Source organism: Xyrauchen texanus, chromosome 26, assembly GCF_025860055.1.
Source record: "Xyrauchen texanus isolate HMW12.3.18 chromosome 26, RBS_HiC_50CHRs, whole genome shotgun sequence".
In the NCBI taxonomy this organism is placed as follows: domain Eukaryota; kingdom Metazoa; phylum Chordata; class Actinopteri; order Cypriniformes; family Catostomidae; genus Xyrauchen; species Xyrauchen texanus.
In genome coordinates, this window is record NC_068301.1 from 24,005,060 (window position 1) to 24,018,037 (window position 12,978).

The 12,978-nt window shown below is 37.9% G+C and overlaps 1 protein-coding gene across 2 annotated transcripts in view; it reads left to right on the forward strand.

Moving 5' to 3' along the window:
• The window catches only part of LOC127619559 (elongator complex protein 2-like), a 42,732-nt gene that overhangs the window by 4,045 nt on the left and 25,709 nt on the right, over positions 1–12,978 (forward strand). For both annotated transcript variants that reach the window (XM_052092422.1, XM_052092423.1), the window contains exons 8-10: positions 62–205; positions 470–553; positions 641–738. In XM_052092422.1, coding sequence (XP_051948382.1) covers positions 62–205; positions 470–553; positions 641–738 — 326 coding nt within the window. The remainder of the gene's footprint in view (positions 1–61; positions 206–469; positions 554–640; positions 739–12,978) is intronic.

Here is a 12,978-nt window from a genome sequence, read left to right on the forward strand (position 1 = left end):
GAAAGCCTGGCATACTGCTTTTCACTCTTTAACTTGTGTTTTTGAACTTTTAAATGTTTAGATGGAGAGCTCTTGCTAGCCAGCTGTTCTCAAGACTGTCTGATCAGAGTGTGGAGGCTGTTTGCCAGGACTACCAATGAACCAGACCTTCAGATCAACACTGTTATTAAAATGAAGGAGAATGTCTTTGAAGTGTCTGGAGATGGTGAGGCTGGTAGTTTGTCATTTGTGTGATCATAATTAAATTGTGTGATGAGTAATGATTAAAGATATTGATATCTGGGATGATGTTTATACACTTAATTATCCTTTTAATTTTTAAAAGTCTTTTAGTCTTGCCTTATTGAAATTCAAAGCTAAATAATGCATGCATGTTGTTGTAATCGGGGTCCAAAATTAACATTCACCAAGTGGAACATGTTTGTAATACTTTGTATCAAAAGTTGTCGGCTCTTTGTTTTTGTTGTAGTGTTTGCAGTGACTCTTGAAACAGTGCTAGCTGGCCATGAAAACTGGGTTCATGGGATTCACTGGCAGCCTCCACTTATCAAAGGTATTCTCACATACTGCTTTGTATTTATCAGCTGTTTGCTTTTATTTAGGCTTAGTCTCTGTTAATACTCATTGTCTCCCCCTTCAGGTGACTCAGTGGATCAGCCCTTGAAACTGCTGTCTGCGTCAATGGACAAGACCATGATCTTATGGGGGCCAGAAGAAGATGGTGTGTGGGTGGAGCAGGTCAGTCAACTTTTCATATTTTCTTTTGTTCTTTTTTCATTTTATCCCCTTTTCTCACAATTTGGAATGCCCAATTTCCACTACTTCGTGGTGGCGTGGTTACTCACCTCAATCTGTGTGGTGGAGGACAAGTCTCAGTTGCCTCCGCTTCTGAGACCGTCAATCCGCGCATCTTATCATGTGGGTCATTTTGCATGACACCGCGGAGGCTAACAGCATATGGAGGCTCATGCTGCTCTCCACGATCCTCGCACAATTTAACACGTGCCCCATTAAGAGCGAGAACCCCTAATCGCGACCACAAGGAGGTTACCCCACGTGACTCTACACTCACTAGCAACCGGGCCAATTCTGTTGCTTAGGAGACCTGGCTGGAGTCACTCAGTATGCCCTGGATTTGAACTCGCGACTCCAGTGGTGGTAGTCAGAGTAACTTTTCATATTTTCTGTATTTGGAATATGATCCTAATTGAATACGGTGCAGTGTACACTGTATACTGCCTACTATATTATATATTTTTTTTATATATATTTTTTTTTATACTATGTGGAACACTAGTGCTGTGAAATTAAAATTTTCACTTAAATATGAATAAAATTCTAATTAAATTCTAATTTTAAAGTCACCAGGGGCCGGTTGCACCAGCTATACGAGATGTAACTTACGTATAGCTGGTGCAACCTGCCCCTGTTGACTTTAAAATTAGCCTAGCACTACTAAATATTTGAGTGTTACACCATTAAACTTAGGACATAACCCTATGTATAAACAAAATATTTACAGAAGCCTCCGACCAGGATTAATGGTTGGAATAATAAAGCAGGCGGATATTTTATGACATCAATGTGCTCATGTTTTGTGTGGCTTCAATCCTTTCAACATATATGATGATGTTGACATTCGTTTACATTTATGAGAGAGAAAACATACTTTTAAGCGGCTCTTCAGCATGAAACCGTTCAAGCGGTGCAGTTTCGCCCGGTGTCAAGTTTCAATACACAGCTTTTTTTAACACTTCTGTGCACAAATTTGAAGGCTGTTTATTGGATCAGTACAGGTAGACGTCATATTATGCGACTATGCGTTAATTTACGAAGAGCTTACGACCTGCTAGTTAAGTCTTTCTTTAAGAAAAGGTAGTGCAACCAAATTAAGCACTGACTTAGTAATAAACTAACTAGTATTTACTAAGCCCTTAGTGTGAACTTTACGTCACAACTTACGTAAGACCTCACGCACAGCTAGTGCAACCCTGCACAGGTTTTTAAATGACATTGTTTCCTAAGTCCACAAGTGGTTGCAACAATTGTATAAGGCAAACGGCACAGTTACGTGCTTATTATTGCAAAGAACATTCCTGGGTGTGCATTCCATTTTAAAGTGTAGTAAAGTGTATAATAATCATGATAATAAAAAAAGAGATTTATCAAGTTCATATTCTCAAATATTTAGTAAAAAGTAAAATGAGGAAATGAGGTGGTTACACTAGTAACCCCAGACTCAAGCTTCATAATAATGGAGATAGCACAGTGTTTTTCATACATTACAGTTGTGTGTACGTTAGTAATATTCCCAGGTATTAGTGGTATTCGGCTGAACTCAGTGGTGAAGCAGATCAGACTCTGAGCACAGGGGCAGTAGACAGATGGAGAGCAACATATTGAAACAGAACACAAGCGTCTCAAGAATTCCTTTCCTGACACAGTGTTTGAAAAAGCATTGCTTATGCTGAGAAACGCTGACAAGAGAACAAGACGCAACAGTCAAAGACCTCATCTAAAGGCCTTTGCACACTAGTGGCGACGCAATAATGCAAAACGAATTGCAGACGAATGGTCTTTTCACATTAAATGTGAGGCGAATGATCTCCATTAGAACATTCAATCAGTTACAAAAGGTGGCACTAATCGACAGTCAAATTTACCCCAGTATGATATGTGGCATAAAGCACCTCTCTGCCCTTTGCCCATCAAGGATGGGAAGAAGAACCATTCGATGAGTTCAATAGTAAACAACGAAATTACAGTATGATAGACAACTGAGTTCTCTAGCAATCCAATTACAAAAATATGCACACATATAATGACTGTGTTGTCAATTGGAACAAGATCATATCTTTTTAAATGTACATCTAGTGTACCTCTGTTATGTACTGTACATTTATTAAATAACTTGTATGTTACAAATTTAAAGTGTAACGACATTGCTTTTGTAATGAAAAAAACTTGAATCTCAAAAAAACAAAACCATCATCACTCTGACCCATTATTAGATACTTTAATACTGCTAACGACAGCACAGTCATTGTTGGTATACAAAGACATTTTGAGACAAAGACATGTATGTGGAGTGCACTGCACTTTACATCAATAGTATTAATATTATTAATATTTGGTGATAATATACATAAAAATGTTTATTAAAAAAGCGATAGGAAAGCTAAGATGCCACAATATACTGTATATTTTATTGTGAACAATACTCACGCAAGATTAAATGCAAAGGCAAAAATGCTGCAATATGAAATGCATTATGAACACAATCCAAGATCATAAAGTTTTTTTAACAGGGTGCAAGGCAGAGATGCAGCAAAATAATTTATATGCTAAGAGAACCCATATGAGAAAAGATGTTTCAGTTTTAAAGACATTGGAGGCAAATAAAATGCATGTCCTCCACTGCTTGTTCAGGATTTCTTCCACTAGTAACTTCAGTGTTTAATGTCGGTGGTCAAAACAGCTGTCTGTGCTTTAGTGCTACCAGTTGTAACTGCAGCAGCTTCTGACATGTGATCCAAAGCTAATGTTTTATTGTTCAGGGCATTTCATTGCAAGGTAAGGAAAAAAGCTTTGTCGCTCCAAGTGTGAAGGGATCTATAGGAATCTATTGTTTCTATTCAAAATGTTAATCACCGCAGCAATTGGTGGCGACAATTCGCATTTGGTGTGCAAAGGTCTTCAGGGGCTCCATCCACACAGTTTTCCATTCGTTTTGTTTTGTAAACATGCACTAGACTGAAGTGTTTGACTGTGCTTTTTGTAGATGCCGTGACAAGTTAATGAGCTTCAACCTCATATTTTATTGGTTTAAGTTTTCTTTCTCGTTGAGCAAATCAACAACAAAATGCGACTCAAGACCTGATTTTGTTAAACTGTATTTGTTGTGCTGCATTTAGCCTTTTATTAAAGGTGGGGTATGTGATTTGCAAAACGGCCGGCAGATTTTGAAAATACACAACTCTAAGGTCCTACCTTCTCTCCTCCAACGCTGGCCCTGACTCCACCCATTCGAAAAACATGGACGCGCAATCATGCACGAGCGAAAACTCAGATGCGCAGTGTTCTAGCAGTGTTCTAGACTCACTAGTCAAACAGTGCATTCACCTGTCAGACAATTTTTCAGAGCAAATTGTTGACACAGCAGGAGGAGGGGTTCGCATACCACTCTTGAAAGGTGTAGAGCTGATTTTCTCATAACTGTAAAAAAAAAGAACATAGCCAGCCCTGGCGCCTGTACAGCGGTCTTCTATTCAAAACAGGATTCATAGAAATGTGGAACAACCCCACTAGCACTATAAAAGCTCTATTCTCCATACATAAATACAATCGCTTCCTGTTACTGGGTCACGAAGCTTTGAGTATGCGCATCTAACGGGACACGCCAGCCAGGGTGGTGGGGGAGGGGGGCATGGTACGACCGCTTGATTGACACATTTTCTGTCCAATGATTCTAGATGGTCTTGAAAATGATCGGCTGGAGTTTTTCGAGTCCTGCCCGTTCCACAGATGATTAAATTGCTTAATTTTCATTTCAGTGCTTCTAATTTACAGCCAGTAAGTGGGTTAGGAATAGGATTTCAAGTTATTTTGAAAAAATGGTCAAAAAAGAAAATCACATATCCCACCTTTAAGAATGCTTGGTGCACATCCAAAATTAGAGTGCATAGTTTTAGCATTAGAATGTGTATTTGTATCTTTAATTGGATGGATATACATATTTAGAATTTTAATTTGTCACCCTTAAACCGAACACATTATGGAGGTCTTTTCAAATAGCCAGGTGGTCCGTGGAAAATCCCTGAATTTTGTACATTGTGTTGCAATGTTGTAATCAAATAGGCTAAGTAATAAAAAAGCAATTAAAAAAAACAACTCAATCTAAAGCTATTGACTAGTATAAAAATATAACATAACAGTAGTTTAGAACAATTTATTCAAACAGCCTATATAATATATAAAAGCTGCAGCTATTTCTCTGATGGTGAATGAATCTCGCTTTGGTGAATTACATGCATCTACTGGAGTTTCTGTGGATGACATTGGACAATATCCATCATACATTGAAACACAGAGCTGTTACTTCTTCCAGTACAAAAGAGAAGGGGTTTATTACATGTATTCACAGCTAACCAGCTCTGGATTAGCAAGGTCCACATATCTGACTGTGTACTATACAGTATACTAACTGTATACTGACCTTAATGCAGTAGGAAAGACTGTTCCACATCCTATTTTTTTCCACATCGCATGTGTATTCTGAGTCGTAAAGGGCATACAATATGAGGTTGGTGTGAACTTGGGTATCATAAAAGCAAAAAGTGACAGTTAACTATGAAACAGTAATTTGACAAAATTAATAATGATTAAATTGTTATTGTATCTTCACAGTTTTTTAATTTTGAATATTGTGGTGTGGTGTTATAGTTTATGTGAAAAAAAACAAATTAATCAATCAACTGTTTATTTTTCTTCAAAAGTATATGGTGCTTTATTGATGTGTAAACTCATGCTTTGACCAGGGGGAAATTCTAACAATTTACAAAAAAAAAAAAATCAGTAGCCTACTGTTCAAGCTTTGTAGTGTTCTCTGTGATGTTTCATTGTCCTGTGGATTTAGCTAAAACCAGAAATGATCAACAACAGACTGTCTCTCTAACTTCATTTTATGGTGTTTGTTTTTGCTCTCTCTGATATGAATAGTTATAGTCCTCACTTGTAAATTGCTGTACAATGACTGGTTTATTTATAAAGCACTTTAAAAACACAATAACACAATCTACAAACATGAAACCAAATGTAATGTAATTTAAACACTTTGCATACAGAAGCCTAACACAACAGGACAGCAGTGCTTGGGCGTTTTTCAAGCTTCATATGTATTCAAATTTATTGGAATTCATTATAGAGATCATTTTTATACTTTTAGTAAATAATATCATATTTGTCATGATGGTATGTAGGGCGGGGGTCTGCGAAGAATTTGGAATTATGAAAGGGGCCCTTGGTTCAAAAAAGTTTGAGAAACCCTGGTTTTACAGACTATTCCTCAGTTTCTTCCTAAATGTAAAGTAAATGCGGAACGCACATTTCCTACCATACGGCAGCATATTGCGATTTTCGCGATAAACAATTCATATCGAAATTACCAGTATATCATCCACCCCTAGTACATTCTATATACGGCAGACATAGTAGTATGGTAATGTTCTATTTTGAACAAATAATATGTAGGTGAAACATAGATAAAAGGTGTAAGCTTTTAACAGTTTCTATGTCGGATAGTATAGTAGACAGGAAATTAATGGTTATAGAGAGAATCCACAGCAGGGACAGGAAGTAATCTGCAGAGACAGAAGCTCCTCTGCTGTGTTCCACTTTCTGGGTCATGAAGGGAACATCTGCTCAATCTCTGCCAACTCTGTTAAATCCACCCCATGTGCATAACTGTAGAGAACCTTTTTCTCTTCCATCTGTCTCAGAGCCTGTAAATGTTTGATTTTGTGATTGAAATGGAATGGCAGCACCTCAGTCATCCTCATAGCAGGTCAGTTCTTCACAGGACATTTTGATTAGCGTTCCTGCTGCAGATAACATTCAAGGCTTTGGGGTTGATTATTATGAGGCACTAACTTTGATCTCAGCATACGGGCATAGGGCTCAGATCACTACTCTGCATATGGGCTTTTCCCAATTAGTGGGTGTTTTCAAAACATTGATATTCCCTACTTTCATTGGTTAGTTTAGAAACGTCCATCCTGGATTGGAAACGACCATTGATTTCTACACTAAAATTCCCTACTTTCATTGGATAGTTTAGAAACGCCCATCCCGGTTTGAAAATGCTCACAGTCATTGAGTCTGTCCTCTGCACTTCAGTGACTGTCTGGTTTGGTTCAGCTATGTAATCGGACATCAGAAGACTACAAAGGACAGTTTGGACTGCTGAGCAGATTACTGGTCACCCCCTGCCCTCCCTTCAAGAAATGTACACTTCCAGAGTGAGGAAAAGGGCTGGAAAAATCACTCTGGACCCCATTCACCCGGCCCACTACCTTTTTGAACTATTGCTGGCTCTACAGAGCACTGAGCACCTGAACCATTAGGCACAGGAACAGTTTTTTCCCCTCAGGCAATCCATCTCATTAACTGTTAAATCTGCCCCATAGAGCAATAATTAAAGTGCAGTTAAATAGACTGACTGCAGTCTATTTAACCGCACAGAGAATGACAGTTTTGGAGTTTGTACTTATTTACATGTCACGCTCCCGTATTATATTAACTTTAATTATTGATGAAATAAAGACATATCGCTAAGACATGATCTGTGTTTCTGTGATATTTTTTCTGGCCAGCAGTTCAGTATCGGTCTGCTCGGCATCCATCTTCAACTGATTTCCACGCTGAACACCGGAAACTCACATGACATGACCACATGTGCCACTCCCTAAACTGAGACAGACTGGTCATCTCTATTAGCGATGTAGATAGTGGGCAAACAGCTCTCAGAGAGAATGGGCTGTTACGTCCACACATCTCATGCACTTATTTATTTAATAAAATCGCAGCATTTGCCGTCATATAAAGAAGTGTACTACGAGAACCTGGATGATGCACTTCTTCAACCATCAAAATGGAGTGTGAAGTGTTGAACACTTCATGCAGTCCGCACATGTGGCTTGCCGAACATAGCGGAAGGGGCAGAGTTACATGGCTGCGTTGCTGGACTGAGAAAACAATTGTAAATACTGGAGAAAATGACAACTAGCAAAACTTCTGTGAAGTAAGCACCTTACAAAAGTGAGTTAAACGCTTTACCATCACACCATGCAGTGTGAATTTGTATATTATTGAGATATGTGTTGAACTGAGGGTAGATAGCATGCTAAAGCTAGCGTCAACACAATGCTTGGGTTTGAAATGCCACTTAAATCAGCTGTTAAATGCCGAATGCTTCCGTGAAGTAAAAACCGTTAAGAGTTCCATTAGGGATGGGCGATACCACTCCGATACAAAGTACTTTTAGGCCAATATCACCGATATGGATACTAATACCGATACCTCTATTAAACTGAATTTTTACAAATTATTTGGATTAAATAAGTAACTTTATTATTACTTAAAATGTTTTATATATTTATGGGCCTAAACAGAAAATTATTAGGCTGCTTTGTTTACCCTTTAAAATTTTTTGTAAGTATAAGCCACATATGAAACCTCTAAATTAACCAGAGATATTATTATATGGCCATTACTAAAACAATGTTACTATATGGATACTATAGTAATGCTGTAGCAAAACCATGTTTAATTGTATCAAAACCTTGTTCACTGCCAAAAAGAAAAAACAAAAAAAAAAACATGGTTACTAGAGTCATGGTTTATATAATATTACTACATTAAATCCACGAGGATTGAAGATCATTATCAATGTTTTAACACCTCTGAATTTAAATAAACCTGTAGAAATTGTCACACAAGACCATTATAATACATGTCATGTTTAGGTTTGTCATTACTTGGTGTGAATAACTCCAGATCCAGTTTTTCTGTCATTTCCTCAGGAAAGCACTGCTCCCTCTTTAAACAAACACTATGACTAAAAGGGTGAGCACTGTCTACTAGTGTATTTTAGCATTTCTGTGTGTCAAGATGTGCAGAAGAAAAAACTGTTCTGGTTGCAACAACCGGCATAAAACAATTCGCTCATATAATTATTCTTTTCCACTTCAAAGCTTATGAGATGCATTCATGTAATCTAAATAAGATCTCAATATTTTTTTCTCCCAATTTGGAATGCCCAATTCCCAATGTGCTTTTTAAGTCTTCTGGTCGCATAGTGATTCTCCTCAATCCGGGAGGCTGAGGACGAATCGCAGCTACTTCCACATCAGAGACCGTAAATCCCACGCATCTCATCACGTGGCTTGTTGATCGCGTTATCGCAGAGACATAGCGCGTGTGAAGGCTTCACGCAATCCACTGCAGCATACACGCTCAACTCACCACGCGCCCCACTGAAAACTAACCACATAATAGCAATCACGAGGAGGTTACCCCATGTGACTCTACCCTCCCTAGCAACCGTGCCAAACTGTTTTGCTTAGGAGACCTGGCTGGAATCACTCTAGCGAACTCCAGGGGTGGTAGCCAGCGTCTTTACCACTGAGCTACCCAGGTCCCTCGTCAATAAGATCACTTGTTAAAAAAGAAGCTTCTTTAGATCTAAACCAAACTACTAATCTTTAAATACTAAACTTTAGTATCGATCCACCCATCCTCATGTTCCATTTGGACGAAACTACACTTTGAAAATTCCTACACTACATGGCTGAGAGCATAGTACATTTTGTATGTGCATAGTATATAGTGTGTTGTTTGGGATAGCTATAGTCATTTGTAATGACATATAATGTGTGCTCTGAAATTGATCTGAAGCCAAAGTGAAAATAGGGGATCAGAAACTGGACATTAGTTTCCTTTGTAGGGTCAGTTCAAAGGCTCTCATCCACATCTGATACCCAAATTCACACCAACCTCATATTGTATGCCCTTTACAACTCAGAAGACACATGCAATGTGGAAAAAACGGGATGTGGAACAATCTTTCCTACTGCATTCAGGTACAACATAAGACCTGAACCTTGTTCTTCTTTCTACTGCAACGCACAACCTTTCATTTTTAATGTGTCGAAGTAAGAAAAAGCATGTGAGCCGCCGAATGACAAGGCATCAAGTGACAGAATCAGGGAAGTATAGGTCTCTGCAGAACAGTAATGGGTGTTTTCAAATCTCACAATCAGAATTAGCTTTATTGCCAAGTATGCTTACACATGCAAGGAATTTGTCTTGGTGACAGAACTTTCCAGTGCACAAACAATACAGCAAGAAGATAATAAAAAATTTAATACAAATAAAAAGTGAATAGAAAATATAAGTATATATAGAAATACACAATAAGACTATATACACATATACATATACAGTGCATCTGGAAGGTATTGACAGCGCTTCACTTTTTCCACATTTTGTTATGTTACAGCCATATTCCAAAATGGATTAAATTCATTATTTTCCTAAAAATTCCACAAACAATACCCCATAATGACAACGTGAAAGAAGTTTGTTTGAAATCTTTACAAATTTATAAAAAATAAAATTAAAAAAAAATTCAAATGTACATAAGTATTCACAGCCTTTTCCATGACACTCAAAATTGAGCTCAGGGGCATCCGGTTTACACTGATCATCCTTGAGATGTTTCTTCAACTTGACTGGAGTCCACCTGTGGAAAAATCAGTTGATTGGACATGATTTGGAAAGGCACACACCTGTCAGTTAACAGTGCATGTCGAGCACAAACCAAGCCATGAAGACCAAGGAATTGTCTGTAGACCTCCGAGACAGGATTGTATCGAGGCACAGATCTGGGGAAGGGTACAGAAAAATGTCTGCAGCATTGAAGGTCCCAATGAGCACAGTGGCCTCCATCATCCGTAAATGGAAAAAGTTTGGAACCACCAGGACTCTTCCTAGAGCTGGCCGCCTGGCCAAACTGAGCGATCGGGGGAGAAGGGCCTTAGTCAGGGAGGTGACCAAGAACCCGATGGTCACTCTGACAGATCTCCACCGTTTCTCTGTGGAGAGAGGAGAACAACCATCTCTGCAGCACTCCACCAATCAGGCCTGTATGGTAGAATGGCCAGACGGAAGCCACTCCTCAGTAAAAGGCACATGACAGCCCGCCTGGAGTTTGCCAAAAGGGACCTGAAGGACTTTCAGTCTGGTCTGATGTAACAAATATTGACCTCTTTTGTCTAAATGGCAAGCGTCATGTCTGGAGGAAATCAGGCACCGCTGATCACCTGGCCAATACCATCCCTATAGTGAAGCATGGTGGTGGCAGCATCATGCTGGGGGGATGTTTTTCAGCAGCAGGAACAGGGAGACTAGTCAGGATCGAGGGGAAGATGAATGCAGCAATGTACAGAGACATCCTTGATGAAAACCTGCTCCAGAGCACTCTGTACCTCAGACTGGGGTGAAGGTTAATCTTACAACAGGACAACGACCCTAAGCACACAACCAAGATAACAAAGGAGTGGCTACGGGACAACTCTGTGAATGTCTTTGAGTGGCCCAGCTAGAGCCCAGACTTGAACCCGATTGAACATCTCTGGAGAGATCTGAAAATGGCTGTGCACCGACGCTCCCCATCCAACCTGATGGAGCTTGAGAGGTCCTGCAAAGAAGAATGGGAGAAACTGCCCAAAAATAGGTGTGCCAAGCTTGTAGCATCATACACAAAAAGACTTGAGGCTGTAATTGGTGTCAAAGATGCTTCAACAAAGTATTGAGCAAAGGCTGTGAATACTTATGTACATGTCATTTATTAAGTTTTTTTATTTTTAATACATTTGCAAAGATTTCAAACAAACTTCTTTCACATTGTCATTATGGGGTATTGTTTGTAGAATTTATTTTGTAGAATTTGAGGAAAATAATGAATTTAATCAATTTTGGAATAAGGCTGCAACATAACAAAATGTGGAAAAAGTGAAGCGCTGTGAATACTTTCCGGATGCTCTGTGTGTGTGTATATATATATATATATATAAATATATATATATATCATATTTATATTATATATATGATATATATATATATATATATATATATATATATATATATATATATATATATATATATATATATATATATATATATATATATATATATTTATATATTTATATATATATATATTTAGATATATATATATATTTAGATATATTTATATATATATTTATATATATTTAGATATTTAATATATTTATATTTATATATTTATATTTATATATTTATATTTATATATATTTATATTTATATATATTTATATATATATATATATTTATATTTATATATATTTATATTTATATATATTTATATTTATATATATATATATATATATATATATATATATATTTATTTATATATATATAATCTCACACACAAATACAAATCTGTTGTATACAGATGCAAGGGAATGTAATGGCAGAACAGGTAGTGTATGTTGGATAAAGTGCAGTTAAATAGACTGACTGCAACTGTCCCACTAAGCAGTAAATGACCAACATCTCTGTGGCTTATTAACATGAGATACTCCTCCATAATTATTAGCCTAATTGGTCAGATTTAGTGGAGTGCTGGCTTGCAGTGGGGCAGCCAGGCAAACCGCTGGGAAAAGTACACCCTGCTTATGTCATGTTGTAGAACACCAGCACTGTTGAGAGCATCCTGACTTCCTGCATCACAGCCTGGTATGGCAATAGCACAGCCCTCAACCGCAAAGGCCTGAAAAAGGGGGATGCGACCTGCAAGATACATCATCGGAGGTGAGCTTCCCTCCCTACAGGACATATGTACCAGGCGGTGTGTGAAAAAATCTTGGAGGATCATCAGAGACTCCAGCCACCCGAGTCATGGGCTGCTCTCACTTCTACCATCAGGCAGGCGGTATCGCAGCATCAGGACCCGCACCAGCCGACTGCATGACAGCTTCTTCCCCCAAGCAATCAGACTTTTGAACTCTTAATCTCTCACAATCAATATAAATCAGCACTGCACTTTATTAATCTTCTTAATCTTCATCTTATTATCTTACACTTGTCTGTCATAAATTATATTTTCTCTTATAATACTGGCAACTGACTATCATCCGACAGCCTGAATGTCAATACAGCTTAATATACAACCTTCTATATATTTCATATATACTGTTTTATTGTATACTGTGTCTTCTATATTGTGTGTATTGTATTATGTACATTGTGTATTGTATTGTGTAATTATGTGTTGTGTAATCTGATGTTTTTTGTAAATGTGTATATGTCTCATCACTGTCATAAATGTTGCTCGGAACTGCACCCAAGACTTTCACCCACTGTTGCAATTGTGTTTATGGTT